We start from the raw sequence: 16714 nt of genomic DNA, 5'->3' as shown, positions 1-16714 counted from the left end.
ATTAGAATACATAATTTTCCATGCTCTTAGTCAGTTTTGCATTCTTGCTTTGTATGTTAATTAAAAACAGACAACACATTTTACATAAACCAAATAATGAAGCTTGGCCTAAACATCATGAGGAACAACTAAAAGATGCGTCTTGGAGCTTAGCAGAGAAACTGTAATTTCTTACGGGAAATGCTCAGAGAAAGGCTCGGGAATCAAGATCGGATTCAAATGTTTGTCACTACATAGAACAATATAACATAGTTTGATTCTTCTTTTACTCACCGTGATTTATTAGCTTAAATATAAGAAATACAAACAGCAATTTAAACCAATTCAAACCAAATCCAAAGGAATAACATTTACATGCTTAAACACAGTACATAAGATGGAAACGTTCTTTTGTTCAGAAGGAATACAGGAGACCCTTGGGAAAAATAATTTAAGGTTGTATTTTGAATTAGTAATGAGACCATATTAAACATACAATATATTAAATGCAGCACCGGTCATGCAGTTCATTCCAATTAGATCTATGCTTTACTCATTATAGAAAGACATTAAAATTTATGAAAAATATTATTTTTGAATTTATTTTCTAAAAAAGCTTGAAAAATATGGTAGAGTGATCCCGTTAAACAAACATGATCCGTATAAATAGCCCTTATGGATCCCAGTAGGGGCCTCATTTCCTCTGCCAACAGCAGCATGAAACAGAATAGGGGAATTCCATCAACATTTTCTCCATATCCCTCTTCAACTTAAAAAGAGCCGAGGTGGCACAGTGGTTAAATGCAGCACTGCAGGCTACTTCAGCTGACTGCAGTTCTGCAGTTCGGCTGTTCAAATCTCACCGGCTCAAGGTTGACTCAGCCTTCCATCCTTCCGAGGTGGGTGAAATGAGGACCCGGATTGTTGTTGGGGGAAATATGCTGAGTCTGTAAACTGCTTAGAGGGAGCCGAAAGCCCCATGAAGCGGTATATAAGTCTAACTATTGCTATTGCTATTGCTATAATATCTAGCTTTCAAATGGAAGGCTGAATATAGGAGACATACAGTATATGTGCCTTTTCTGACTTTTCTCTTCAATCTCCTTTCTGTAAAATACAGGGCTGCAGTGGAAGACGATGAAAAGAGTCTTCTAATGGATTTTTCCTTCAGGAGCCCACATTCAACTGATTCAGAAAAGTATAAAATGACCAGTCTTATGTTTACTTAAGAAAAGGATACCAATCAAAAGTATAAGGCCATTTTAAAGTAAATACTTTAGTTCAGTGTTACATAATTAGCAGGAAAAATGCCAGTCCTGCCGTGTAAACTTCCTTCCCACCAATCAAATTGGGAATCAGTTTTTGTTGTGACCTTGATTTTGTCTCCAGGGTTAAAAGTCAAATCTCCTGGCTGCTGTCCTTGAAAGGGATATATGGCCGTCACAATTGTAGGATTGAACTTGGAGTTTTCTGGGGGGGAAAAGAAAGAAAGTTAGCTTTGTACAAATTTAGCTGTGTCAAATTTTACCAGGAACAGCTAATTTCACAATCCAGAAACCTAAGACGCCTATGTAAACATCTAAGGAACTGCCTAGAACAGCAAGAAATACAGAAATTCTTAGTCAATGTATCACATTAGTCTTCCTTAACTTTACTTTCTTAAAAGCCCAAATGCTTTTGAAACGGTGCAAAACAGCTAAATTGGCCAAGTTAACCTTTTTGTTGTTGTTGTTTTTCATTCTAACACAGAATTGTTACTTATTTCAGCTGGATTAACTTTAAGAAAGTGATTGACTGGATTGGAAAAGGCCTAAATCTTGAGAAAAAGATGTTCTCAACTCAACTAAAAACACATTTTGAAAATATACTGGTTACTTGCTTCTGCATAAGTAGGCAAGATCATGCAGTACAAGCTTGCTTAATCATTATGTGCATTAAGTTCTTTCAATTGTAACTTTTACGTATAAAGCATTCACAAGATGGTGCTACAGTGCTACCTTAAAAAAATAGATCTAAGTGACCGAGTCATGCTGATCCATTAATCTGTAACTTCTGAATCAAATAGGTTGACTTTATGAGTTATGCTGTTAGTATTTCTACATTAGAATAGGAAACAATAGTACAGAAACAGGTATACACGTCAGCTGAAAGAAGGCACCTCTGGTCAATTCCTCAATGCAAACTTGAAATTTGTTAAAGATCATTTTATGTGTACAGCTTTGATTACTGAACCTGATTCAGATGTGTTGTTGCTCTCGTCTCAGTGATTTCAGAGGAAAGAAGATCAAAATCAACCTATCCCAGAGAGACCTCATTAATCTAGACAGAACTTCCACCTTATTAAAGTTTTTGAATTCCATATAGCACCCTTTACTGGCTCAGATTCGTAAATGAGACATGCCTATATTTTAGAAAAAGAAATAGAATAACAGAGTTGGAAGGGACCTTGGAGGTCTCCTAGTCCAACCCCCTGCCTAGGCAGGAAACCCTACACCATTCCAGACAAATTGCTATCCAACATCTTGTCAGAAAGTTCCAATTTTGGAGCAGTCACCACTTCTGGAGGCAAGTTGTTCCACCGACTAATTTACTATCTACATATTTTGCAAAATAATCAGAAAACACTTGTTATTTATCATTGATCATGATAGCCAATGTTGGTGTGTTGTCAGATTTTGGCAGCAATATTTGCTCTCCTTTTTATGTGTTAGGCAGTGTTTCTCAACCTCCGTGACTTTAAGATACATGGACATCAGTTCCCAGAATCCCCCCCAGCCAGCTAGTTGTAGTCCATACATTTTAAAGATACTGACGTTGAGAAACATTATATTACATCATCCAGGCCAGGTCCAATATCTCCTGTGCAACCGCCACAGAACCTTGAGCCTGGCGTGTCATCTGGCAGATTCTCTCATATGGTTTTTAAGCCCTCTTCTACTAAGAGGTGACCTATAATAAACCAAGTATATTGACAAAGTCTAAGGCCTCTCTTCTCTTCTCGACGTTCTCATGAAGCAGATGTTGGGAAAGTTTAAATATTTAAGCTATTTAAATGGCTATCCAGAATGACCTGACATATCTATGACTATTAATTTGATTTAAATAAAAAAGCTGGTTTTTTTGCTGTCGGTACTGGAAAATACTTGCAGCTTTTGCAATAATATATCTACCATAATCTTCAATCATACTTTTGTCGGAGTTTAATCTTAGTAGAATTCTTGGATCATCTCTCAACGGATAATTACATTGCAAAAGGAAACTGTAGATTGAATGTTTCCCAGATTTCCAAATTCATTTCTGAAAAGTTAATATCTACCTGCTAAAATTGGCATAAAAGTCATTTTGTGGCAATGAAAGAGTAATTGATTATGAAATAAACTTTAACAATGAAGACAAAAAACACTTAGTAGTAATGTTTTTAAAAGCCAAACTATCATCTAATATTCTCAATGAGCACATATGCATATATATATTTCTACAGCAATTTGCAGATATTACTTTGATCCTTTATACTGCTCTGTCCTGGAGAGACCCATGTAGAGCAAGCAATACCCACTTATCTAGTTTTTATTATTAAAACATATATTAATAATAATTGCTGCAGTGCATTGTTTTCACAGTGTCTAAGCTGGACATCATTAAATACAATGAACAAGAGACTCCATGCTACGTTTTGTAAAATATGCAAGATGCTTGTATTCTAGGGGTGTCAAACTCAAGGCTCGGGCTTGGGTTTGGCCCGCGCGGCCGCCCTGGAAACAGCAAAGGGCTGGCCCGGGGTGCCTCTGCCAGCAAAAACAGAGCACGGGAGGGCCGCGTTTTTGCTGGCAGAGGGTTGCAGGAGGCCGTCGCAGCTGAAAATGCAGCTTGGGAGCCTGTTTTCTCTGGCACAGTGCTTAGGCCACCACAGGCGCCCCAACAAGAGGGATGGTGAGCTGGCCACGCCCACCCTGGCCACACCCACTCCAGCTCCCTCAGGTCAAGCACAACCCTCATGCGGCTGTCAATGAAATCGAGTTTGACACCCCTGTTGTATTCGGACAAGATTCCTGAAATGACATAAGGCAAAATAGAAGCAATAGTAATAAATTTGTTTATATAGTAATTGCACTTGTTTATAAATGAATGAGACATATTCATACTCAAAGAGTGAAATTTTAAGAGGAGATACACAAGTCATATGTTTAATTCCCATCCAAATTATCTTTAAAAATCCTTTATTTCAAGTATTTCCACTCTAGGGTCCCAAGTGGTTCCCTTGGTGACTTTGTGTAAGGCTGGGAAAGATTCCCACCTGGAATTCTGGAAAAACATTGTTGGTCAATAGAGACAAGGTTGAACCAACCAGTTTTAACCAGGTATAATACAGCAACTTACTTCCAATATTAGAGCCGAAATAGAAATAAATAAGGCAGATACATAAACAACAGATGAGGCTCCTCCAACAACTACGGACTGTGTGAACTTTAGTAACATTTAAGCTAGTTTTCCAAACTAATGGCTTCAGTTGTGTTACATTACTATGGCCACCACCTTCAACCAGGTAGAGAGAAGGTGATCTTAAAGACTTGCATATCAGCCTTTGGGTACAAAAAATTCAATGGATCCATATTGCCCCTGGAACTGGTATTTACACAAATATAATTTTTTCTATATCTCTGCACTGTTTTAAGTATTGTAACCTTTACTACTTGCCTCAAAACTCTAGCACTGCTAGATGGAGAAGCGTTTTAAAGTTTTAGTGATAATTTCAACGATCTGAATGGCTGAAAAGACCATTGCACGCCGTAAGAATCTATTTCTTTGGCAAAAACAGCAGAAGTACCAAGTTAAGAATGCTAGAAAAATACATGCTTCTAGTGCCTGCCTATTATTCAGTAAGTTTAACATAATGGCATTGGCCCAAAACACACATAAAACAAAGACCTCGGTTTTCTAGTCCTAGCATGCGCTGACCTCAGTTGCTATCTGCCTTTGCAATCAGCTGGCTCGGCAGGAGAATGGATTTTTCAGGGTTTCTTTTTAATCCTTGTTACACTGCAACCTTTTTTGTGTCACTTCAAGAAAGTACACGTCAAAAAAGAGGCTTCCTTCAAAACGATTGTAGAATTGATCACAGCGATGTTTATTGTAGCTGAGTTGTTATAAAATAATCTTAGCAAGATTCCTGTGATTCAGTGGTGGGTTACGGACGGTACGCCCTGGTACGGGCATAGCGGTGCCTCCTGGGAGCACCAGCTACCGTTCTGGTACAGTGCTCTGGAGGGATCGCCCGCCCGCCCGCCCTCCTTACCTGTATTTGACCCAACCGGGCCATTTGCGCACACGCACGGAGCATACAGCACTGCGCAATGCTCCCACGAGCAGCTGGAGCATCACGGGCGGTGGGTGCGCATGTGTGTGCAGCACACGTGCATGTGGTGGACGCCCGGCCCCGTCGCAGCGAACCGGTTGCGACGGGATCCTGAACCCACCACTGCTGTGATTTCCTGCTTCAGGAACAGCATTAAGGAAATTCAGCTTAGTTATAACAGCAAGAGAGATACTATTAAATGCATGCTTATTTTTCTTTAAAATCAGCGGTTAAGTTCCACCAGAGAATCACAAAAATAGACTATGCTCTCATAAATCTCCTTAAAAGGGGAGAGGATTCAGCGTTGCATGTCATGTTTTATAAACCTATATAGATGATACTTTTGCTTATGGATCTTCAGATATACATATCTATCAGTCACCTTGATCTGGCTTGCTACCCTTATAGTTTATAACTAACTATAGGCTATTCCCTTAACATTATTACAAATATATTGGAACCCAGATTATGAGCCTCAGTTCTGATTATCCCAAAGCAGTTCAACACAGTGGCCCCCAACCTTTTGGCCCCCAGGGAACAGTTCCGTGGAGAGAGGTTTCTCTGTGGACTGGAGGAGGTTTTGCATCCTGCCTTCGCCCAACGGATGGGGCTTCACTTGTTTGCATGGCCCGGTGTCGGTCCATGGACCGGGGGTTGGGGTCCCCCAGTTTAACAGAAATATTTTACCTTGCCTCAAAGAGCCATATGCAGTCTGTTCTTATGAGAGGCAAACATTATTATTTAGGTACTTTTTCAATGATATTATGAAAGCTGTTACTCAAGGGTGCAGTTAAATGCAGCTATTAAGGCAAAGCCTGCTAGATGAGCCAGATGTGTTCATCCTGACTAAGTCTGCAACCCAACTCTTTCTGTTTCTATATTACAACTGTAGTGTGGGAGTCACCTTCCTATAAGCCTATTCTGTACAAACTGTGTCTACACTTAGAAACTACAACTACGCTTAGCTATTTGTTATTTGGTCTGAAAAGGGCAAAATATTACTATTTCTATGAAGTAATATAAGGATATTATGCACAACAGTCTGTGAGTATATTACTGTATCATTTAAAACAAGTTGATTTAAATCATGATTTAAATCACTACTAAAAAGGCTTGATTTAAATCAACTCAATTGAAATCATAATTTTTAAAGAGCCGCTGTCATCTCTGTCCTAGAACGGCTCCTCCTCTGACCCGCTACTGACTCACTGACCGTCTCGTTTGCTTTAGTGGGACGGCTGGTGATGCGGCAGTGACACAACAAGGTGAGGGACGCGGCAGGCAGCAGGTGAGTGGATGCCTGCTGACAGGGGCTGCCATGATGGATCTGAAGTGACAGGCGCTCTTTAATGTTACATTTATAAGCTGCTTAGAAGGCTTCAGTCTCTCTCTCTCTCCCTCCCTCTCTCTCTCTCACACACACACACAGACACCTAACTGTTACTTTAAGCTTCTTTTAGCCAGGCACCACATTCCAAGAATCAAATTCTTCTGGATCAGAGAAAGAAAATAATAGCAGTAATGAGAAAAAGAGGTTTTTTGTTTGTACGTATGTTCCAGGATTGGAGAACTTTGGCCAAAAAAGTTTACCAAGCAAGTTTTCTAGAATCAGGATGAATAAGAATATGTAAAATAAGAATGTGTTCCTTCCTATTTACTTTTGAGAAGGAGAATGGAGGACTGATAGGCAAAAAGTGGAAAGGGAATATAAACTGTAGATTTTGCTCTATTTATTTATGCTGGTCCATGACCACAATATAGATTGGATTTGGTCTCTGCATTCTGAAAACAGCCCTGAGCATAGTAGAAAACATACCATCATGTTTTACTTACACTGAAACATTCACTTTCTGATTTTTCCAACGTATTTTCCACTGATCCAATAAGAACCCCCCCCCACCCCCCACCTCCACATTTATAGGTCATGCCTGTGCAGAATGTTGTGAGCCATAGTCCGTATTCAAAGGCTCCCGAAAGAGGAATATGCTTGCATCAAACATCAACCAATCAGAGTAGAGCTGGAAGGAACCTTGGCAGTCTTCTAGTCCCCCCGCCCCCCCCTGCTCAAGCAGGAGACCCTCTACCATTTCAGACTGTCTCCTCTTAAAAACCTCCAGGGATGGAGCACCCACGACTTCTGAAGGCAACTTCTGTTCCACTGGTGAATTGTCCTCACTCTTAGGAAGTTCCTCCTTGGTTCCAGGCTGCTCCTCTCCTTGGTTAGGAGATCCGTTGCTTCTTCTTGTCCTGCCTTCTTTGGTGCTTTGGAAAATAAATTGACTCCTTCTTCTTTGTGGCCGTCCATCAAACACTGGAATGCTGCTATCATATCGTCCTTCTTTTCTCTAGACTAGCCAAACCCAAATCCTTCAACCGTTCTTCATATGTTTTAGTCGTCTTAGCTGCTCTTCTTTGCAATTTTTCCAAAGTCTCCACATCTTTTTTGTAATGTGGTGACCAGAACTGGATGCAGGATTCCAGGTGTGGCTTTACAAAGGCTTTATAAAGCGGTACTAATATTTTATCAGTTTACACAGCTTTCTTTTTCAAGAATACTAGGCTGACTTGCCAGTTCGGGCCAAAGGTTTTGGCTGTTTGGGTCATATGAGCATAAGAAAACCGAAAGTTTGAAGAACTCTGGATTATTGGTATCTCATTTTCTTTCAAAGTAACACCAAAAAGTAACATTCTATAAACCAGTGTTTCTCAACCTTGGTGACTTTTAAGATGTGTGAACTTCACCTTCCGGAATTCCCCAGACAGCGATGTTGACTGGTGAATTCTGGGAGTTGGAAGTCCACACATCTTAAAAGTGGCCAAGAAAATACTGCTATAGACAGTAATTATTTGTTCTACTTGTTCTGTTCTGGTAGACCAAAACTGCTGAAATTCTAAATAACTGTAACCAATCTATGTGTCTATGTGTTGCCCCTTACCAAAAGCCGTATGTTTTTAACAGCTTAATCTTCTCCAATCATATAAATCATATTTAAATTGTAGGCTAGAATAAATTTCTAAATGGGCATCTGTAGGTGGAACAAGCAAGAACAAATGACAAAACAGGCATCGCAACATTGCAACGGGAACGGCATCTCTTATGTATCAGTGTTGTAAGATTCTGTGGCCCTTTCTGAGTTCTATGTGGAGAAGTGGACCAATATCTCAGAAACCTCCATTTACTTCTATTCAAACAACTTCCTGAGTTCTAGAACTCTCTGTGTTGACCATGAAGACTTACAACACTATAAATACTCACCTACTGCAGTGCAGTTCTTGGGAATCTCAGGATAAAGTCTGTTTGATGTTCTTGGAGCTATAGAAGAATTCAGAACATTACTATGTTAGTTAACACATTCTATATGATGGTAACTTCCTGCCCTATTATAAAGCTAAAACTACTGGCCCAAGCCAGTCAGGAACCACAGTATTAAGAAAATAAAGAGAGGAGACTAAATACTAACTTACCACAAGAAGGAATTCATAAAGCAACAGAAGAGAAAGCCCAGTCTTAATAGGTGTTGGTGATTATTTGATGCAGCACATTGTGTCTTCACAAAGCAGAAATTTAAGAAGATTATGGGGAAAATTGAATTTTTCTTTGAAAATATGTAATATAAATAATGGAAAATTGATGAGGGTGAAGTTGGAACATTTAATGTACCAAGAAGAAAATAATCTCCACTATTCTCAACCAAATCAGTGTAAGAAAAATAAAGATTTTCAAATTTAATTCAGTGTATTATAGTATTATAATTTCAACTTGTGAGTTATACTGTATTTACAATGAACTTAATTACATACTCTTAATATTTATTCCTAGTTTTGTAAATCATGTAGTTTATAATTCATAAGTAATTAATGATATATGTAGAACACTATAATCCTCATAACAGTACAGCTCCTTTATTCATTTGTATGTTACTATTTATATTTTATTCTTTTTACACGTTTTCTCTGTTTATACTCTTCCTCTAAAGTCTTTAATCACAAAGTAGAAAACAAAGATAATAATGAAGAAGAAGAATTAGAGCGTTTGTTAAAACATGCTTTAACACGCTTAACTCCTGATGCAAAGACATTACTAAAATAAGCTTAGATTAAAATGAAAAAAAATGCAATGAATGTTCTACTGACTGATTCAAAAGTCCTCTGTTATTCTATTGTACGAATGAGGAAAATCAGTCAGTACTTAAAGATTGTTTTAAACTGTTTTAAACAACCCTTGTGTTAAAGAGGTGAATTTAATTTGTCTTTGTCTGACCACAGGACAAGGAAGAACACTGTCAAATTTTGGAGTTGCTTCCTTTATAACATCATTTCCAGGCTCACTGCCCTGTTTTTTTTTTTAAATGGCTGTTCTTTATCAGGAATTTTTTTATTTTTTTTTAACGGTGCTATGTGTATTTGCATTTTTCTTTCAAAAGGTCTACTGGAAGTTGACTCAACAACAGAATATAATACAACACAATGTCACTTTGAACCAAGGAAAAAGAAGTGAAAACATGACTATGTTCTTAAAGAATGGCAGATCAACCATGAAATGCTGTCATGAAGCATCCTTTTTGTGGCAACATATGATGTGTTCCCATAAAGCTGCAGTTTACACCCCTATCGCTTGGCAAAAGGAATCCCGGTCCCAATTGCCATCATAGCCTGAGGACGACTTGTGCACCAAACTGGCTCTAGATTCCATTTACTGTCTCTTTTATCTCCTGAACCTCCTTGGCCAACTTTTATCTTTGCCATTTTGTCTAAAAGTAGCCCTAGTCACAATACACATATCACTGTTTCAGACATTCACTCTGCATCCATGCATGTGAGAGCAGGGCTTTTCACCGCATATGGAGCAGAGGAGGGTTACCAATTTTCTTACCATTGGTTTGGGCGCACTCCCATGCGCACTTGCGCAGAAGCTTCTGTGCATGCACAGAAGTGTCCAGAGGTGGGCAGAGCCTCCCACCACTGCTACTACCGGTTCGGCCAATCTGGGCCGATACGGCAGCAACCCACCTCTAATACGGAGTCAGATTACTCCAACCCCCCCCCCCCTCAATGTCCAAAAGGATTGATCATTTAAAAAAGAACAGCCAAGGGTCAGAAAGAAGACTGAGAAAGGAAGAGCACTATAATTATTTCCCCTCAGCTTCTGATTAAAGTTTCCTCAGGAAAATGGAAGAACAGGTAACTGGAGCAGGAAAAAAATATATATATTTCTCCTGACTCTTCTGTTTTTGAAGGAATTGTTAAGATGTTTAGGAAGGATGTTGCACTGTAAGATTTGATTTCTGTTTTCTATGTGGCCCCCTCTGCGAAAGCTGGGAACCACAAATATCTTCAGCCGCTATCTATCATTCAGGGTGGCTTCAAACATAGCATGCTTTTCTTACAATCTATTTGTGATTTGTAATAATATGAGAACAGACAGACCAGTACTATCTAGAGCAGTGGTCCCCAACCCCCGGTCCGCGGACCGGTGCCGGGCCGTGGAGTACCTGGCACCGGGCCGCGCAGCGACCGGGGGCCATGATCACTGTTCCCTCTAAGGTGCGCGCCTGCGCGGCCGCGCACATCGCAAAAAAAGCCCGCGCAGCAGATTCTATCTGCCGCGCAGAGTTTTCTGTAAAGCAAACGTGGGGAAGTCCTTTGCAGGTGGCTAGAACTGGCCGCCTGCAAAGGACCTCCCCAGACTTGTTTTGATGAGCCGCCAGTCCTCTTGCTTCTTCTCCTTCACCGGCAAAGCTCCCGCTGGCGCCCTGCCCATGGCAGTGGCAGTGCCTCTCCCTCCAAGCGGAGCACCTGAGCTGGCTCCCGCGTTATCCCTCCCCCTTCCTCCTCTGCCATGCTTTTGAGGCCGCGGGAGCTAGTAGGAAAGCGGCGGAGGTGGAGGCAGGGATAACCCAGAGCCCAGCTGAGGTGCTCCGAGCGGAGGGGGAGGCACCACCGCTGCTGCCATGGGCGGAGCCGCCAGCGGGAGCTTTGCCGGTGAAGGAGAAGAAGCAAGAGGACTGGCGGCTTTGAAATGCAACCCCCTGGTCCCGCCGGCCGCGGATTTGATTCGGCATAAGTGGGGGCCGAACGCATGCTGAGCCGACTTTGCGCAGTGAGGCGGAGTAATTCAACCCCCCCAAAGAACGTGTGTGTGTGTGTGTGTGTGTGTGTGAGAGAGAGAGAGAGAGAGAGAGAATTGGATCAAAATCGGTGGCCAAAGGAATGGAGGGAGGGAAGGAAGGAAGGAAGGGAGGGAGGGAGGAAGGAAGCCCTGCCCCCTGTGAAAAAAACTGAAGATGGAGCAGTGAATGAATAAACCATAAAAGCAACAAACAGTTAATGCATAAGTAAGCTGAGGAGCAAGTTCTCAACTAAGGAAGCAATATAAGAAAGAAATATAAAAAGCTCAATATGCCAAAACACTTATTTTAGTCTTCATTTAATTACTTGTATTGTAGTCTGATGTAACATCTTTTTAAAGTTAACGTTAGTTAGAAAAGATAGGGTACAAAACTTAAATAATAAAAAAATTGTACATTCATTTTGAAAAATAAATGCAATACTTGATTAATTTCATATCTTTATTTAAAATAGTTTTGGCATGGCATATGATTTTACTGACTCAGTTGGAAATGATGTGGATGTTGTATCTGATTCTGAGGTATATATATTCTTAAGTAACATAACATATAGCATATTGGCTCCAGGGAAGTTTAATCAAAACAATCTGATATATAAACAATCAATGTGTCGTCGCGAACAACGCCCCCCACCCCTGCGCGCGCTCAGCGGGCCACGGTAAAATTATCAAAGGCTGACTGGTCCGCGGCGATAAAAAGGTTGGGGACCACTGATCTAGAGGACTAGATTTCTTAATTAAATTGACAGTTATGTGATTTGGATGGCTCTGTAGCAGAACCTCTCCATAAATGAATGTCCACATTTTAATTTCTAGAGTTAAAAGTTAATTTTAATGTTTTATATTTTTCTTTGGGAAAAAAAAGAGTTCGATTTTGTTCATCTCTGAGGTAATTAATCCTCTACCCAAAAGGCAAGAAAGGGCTGGACCTTACACAAAGTAGCACTATTGGGGGCAGAAAAAGCATTTTTCAAGCAATATTTCAAATTGCACATTACCTTCTCTTGGAATGTTCTGTGGTGTCCTACTTGGCTGTTGCTTTACATGATTCTGTCAGGAAACAGCCAAAAGCTTCATCAATATACATTATAAACAGTTTCCTGATACCTTATAAACATACTGGGTTACAAGTGTCACAATTTCCTAGCCAATATGGTTGTTGGCTAAGTATGTGGGAAAAGGAAGATACGGAATAATTCTTAGAATATGCACACACTTTCTATGAGTAATTATTTTAGTTTGTGATTAGCTAATTCTGCACAAGCCTGACTCCGGCCTGAAAAAGTATACTGTCAAGAGTTTATGGATATTATATTGTTAAATTTGGCTCTTTCTCTGCGGGCCTGGATATCAAGAGCAGCTCTCCATCACTTAATCCTCACATGTCACCTACAATTCCTCAACTGAGATAGCTTACACTTCATTATCCATGCACCAGTAACAAGTCTTTGAGTCCACTGCAACACATCATAGCGATGGGCTGCCTTGTTATTGAAAAACAGAGCAATCGTAGCTACCAGCCGGAATTCAAGTGAGCCTTGGAGTATCTTTATGGTTTTCATGTACTAAGAGTCCCTGCCTCCTATTTTCACATGTTTATCTTCTTTGGGAGATTAAATAGAACAGACCAGGATGTCCCAAAGGTGCTTTTTCTTTTCTTTTTTTAAAAGCTGGCTTATAACATAAAGTAGGAAAATACAAAAGCAAATAGTAGGGAACAAAGGGGACAGAGAAAAAGGGAGGAGAAAGAAGGCATGTGCTTGGGGGGGGGGGGAGTGAAAGGTGTTGGCTTCCCTTGAGGCAGTAGAATAAGACAGCAACATCAAACCTCAACTTTTTAAACTTTTCCATAATAGCATAAACTAGCCATTTCTATAACAACGAATCTATATAATCAGTAAAACCCAAAATCAAACTTTGATTTTTTTAACACTTCAAACACAAAGTCCAGAAGCAGTTTCCAAGTAGAAACCAAAGATGTTCTTTTCTTTCATCAAAGCAGCCAATTCAGCCATCTCTGCCAGCTCCAGCAACGTTTGCAGACATTCGTCCGTTGTGGCAGCCAAAATGTCCTGCCATTTTTGCACCTAAAATAGTCTTGCTGCCGTCAACATATATAACATCAAAGTTCCAAATTGTTTTTCCAAATCTTTTTCCATTAAGCCCAAAAGAAAAGTTTCTGGTTTCATCTTTATATTCACTTTAGGAATTCTTCTGCCTTTTTCAGGGGGCAACTGGACTTTCTTTGTTTTTCCTTGAAGACTTTTTGCTTCTCACCCAAGAACTGAACACCTTCGATGAAAAAGCAAGAAAAAAAGCCCCTTTGGGACCACCGTGACCTGGATGGTTGAGAATCTCCATAGACAACAGAGAAGGATCCGCTTCAGATTGCATGTCGGACAATTTAAAATCTCTGCTAGTTAAGAATGGGGGGGGGGGGGGGGGAGAATGGCAGTTAATTTAAGAAAGCCCTTTCCTTCTTTTATACTTGCAGGTATAAATATGTAAATCTCTTTTCAGGGCTTTTGTCAGGATGCTACTGGCAGGAGGCAGATTTCCTTGCCCTCATTCAACTGAAACAATAAATGGTGAGAGAAAAACATGCACCATAGGAAGGAACTAAGCAGGCGTGAAGCAGGTTAACACAGACCTTTCTTGATTCTTTGGCCACGGGTGGACCACTGCAGCTTCTCCCTTCCTCAACTTCATATTGAAGAGAAAAAGATTCAAGGATATCATAAAGATCTTGTGCCTGCAGAGGAGGAGAAATATCACCAAACAAAATGGCGCTGGCACGAATATCTCGGCCATAGAACCTAAAAACAAACAAAAATCCTTTATGTTAGTCCACAAAGAAAATTTATACGGCTGCCCAACTCACTCTCCGGGACTCCAGGCAGGTTACAAAGTTATGGGCGGGGGGGGGGGGGAACAGGACGGGGCACTACATGTTCCTAATAAACTGAAGTAAACACTTCATGTTCCTAGTAAACTTTCATTGCATGCTAACTAAATATGAAACCTGCATGTTGCAATATGTGGGATCTGGGCTGTGGCACTGAGTGTTCAGGTTTGCGCCATGGCAGCTTTCAGGATGTTCCAATATCTGTGCATTCATGATCTACATTAGTTGGAGTTCCTCACATAAATATACAAAGTCTTGGAAGAATGTACATAAATAAAATCTTCAAACATTTATATGTGTGCCAGAAGCGTACATAAAACAAGATTTTCACGATTAAGTAACCAGGCTTTCTACAAACTATAATCCTTTAGTGATTTCTCCCAGCTAAAGCATTTGATGCTGCATTTTGATTACAAAATGGTTTTATATGTAATAAATATCTCAAAACTGATCATCATTGTCATTTTATCTTGTCATAAATGCAAAGCTACTTTGAATCTATTCCAGTTCTAATCCAATTTAAAGATGCTGATGGCTGAATTTAACATTTCTTCCTGTTATTTCATATAAACCACATGCAGCATTTTCAAGAGATAATTTTTAAAAACAAACACTTTTGTGTATCTATATATATATATATATTACACCAGAGGATGCAAACGTTGAACTAAGCACATTGGGCTGTTCATTTAAACCTACTTGCTGTTGGTTTCTTTTCTTTCAATTAAGCAAGTTCCTTCCAAAGAGACTCCGGCAAATAGTCCTCGAGATTTGCAATAGGTATACACAGCAGCAGAGCTCCGCAGTGCCACATCCCCTTCTAGATTTCTAAGAAAGGTGGAAAACATTTTGAATAGAACAGAACAGAATAAAATAAAATAGATTTTATTGTCACTTTGAATGTAGACTAATCGGCATACATTAAAATGAAATTTTGTTGCATACAGCTCCCAAAGGGTCACCACCTCCACCACTATATATACACTATACAAACATGACAAAATAAATACTAAATTAAATGAATATAGCCTCACATATTAAAGACACAGAGAAACAATACAGTTTAGTTCAGATGGTGTACTTGTACATGGTGAGCAAAATGAATCCTGGAAGTTTACCAGACGGACTGCATAGGGAAGAAAGCTGTTACAGAATCTGCTAATCCTGCTAGAAATTCTTCATATTCCTAGTCAAATTCATATATATTTTCTATACTTGGGGACCAGAGCTTAAACTTCCTTTCACGTTTCCCCACCTGAACTAGATTGCTGGAAAATGACACCAATAGCAATAAATTACTCCCTTGGGAGATGACAGCATCTCGTCAAAGTTGACTCTCTGATCAGCAAGTGGCTGGGACACCAAAAGGCTAGATGAGAAAGTTTAAAAAAAACTTCTAAAAGAAGGCGAGGCAAAACCACTCTCCTACTGCCATTGTGAAATCTGCAGGATGATGGCAATGCATTTATCTGGAACTGAACTCAACTCAAGGAAGGCTTGTTTTTCTAGTAAACTGTTAACTGAATCTTATAATTAGATATAATGGAAGTAGTTAATTGGAAAATCCCTAATTAAAAGCTATCATGGCACTAAACTGCTGAGTCAATAATCCTCTGCTCCTCCAGCAAATGTTAAAAGCTGAACTGTTTCAGAGAAGCTTGACTTAAATTTACATCTGCTTTCTTGCCGTTTTCTGTGTTTTTCTATGGGTTTTGACATGATTATTTATTGTTGCTATCATTATTCAGATTGGACTGAAGCTAATGGTGGCTATTTTAAAATCTCAATGGGTCACTGAGAAACTGCAACAGAGCAGATGTATGATTAATAAATAAAATAAACATTCTCCTCACTAATGTGAACATATTCATTAAACCGTACTGAACTTTTAATTTCACTGTTGCTCAGCTTTGACTTATGTGCCAATTATGCCCTTTCCTGGTCAGAGAGACTCTCCGCTAGGCCTCGTGCTGGGGCCATCTGCGGTCTGGAGCACTGTAATGTGCTCTACGTGGTGGGGCTACCCTTGGAAAGTATCCAGAAGCCTCGGCCGTGTGGGCAATTTTAAGCACCCAAAGGATGACACATGTAAAATCTCTGTCAAACTTGTCATTGCTTCAAGAAAGGTGGTACGTGAGGCAAACATGCGAGTGTTTTGCAGAATTCTTAGTCCTGGAAGATTTGCCTTCAGTGAAATTCTATCCAAGTCATGTTATCATTCCAAAATAAACCTTGCTACATCTCTTACTTCCTTTTAGGCTCCTTCTTAAAATATTTTGCGGTTTCAAGACATATCACAGTCGTCTATTAAAAGAAATACTTCCAAAGATCTGAAAAAAACCAACAACCT

The 16714-nt window shown here is 39.8% G+C and overlaps 1 protein-coding gene across 1 annotated transcript in view; it reads right to left on the bottom strand.

Annotated features, from left to right (window-relative positions):
* Window positions 1–996: 996 nt before the first annotated feature.
* SH3YL1 (SH3 and SYLF domain containing 1) overlaps window positions 997–16714 on the bottom strand; it is a 30465-nt gene continuing 14747 nt past the window's right edge. Inside the window, exons 6-10 of the mRNA XM_032215914.1 lie at window positions 15064–15192; window positions 14110–14275; window positions 12458–12509; window positions 8589–8645; window positions 997–1449 (exon numbers count right to left, since the gene is read on the bottom strand). Of these exons, the coding sequence (XP_032071805.1) occupies window positions 1256–1449; window positions 8589–8645; window positions 12458–12509; window positions 14110–14275; window positions 15064–15192 (598 nt within the window). The 3' untranslated portion in view covers window positions 997–1255. The remainder of the gene's footprint in view (window positions 1450–8588; window positions 8646–12457; window positions 12510–14109; window positions 14276–15063; window positions 15193–16714) is intronic.

The sequence above is a fragment of the Thamnophis elegans genome, chromosome 4 (assembly GCF_009769535.1).
Source record: "Thamnophis elegans isolate rThaEle1 chromosome 4, rThaEle1.pri, whole genome shotgun sequence".
Taxonomy (NCBI): Eukaryota; Metazoa; Chordata; class Lepidosauria; order Squamata; family Colubridae; genus Thamnophis; species Thamnophis elegans.
This window is presented reverse-complemented; position numbering and strand designations above follow the sequence as displayed.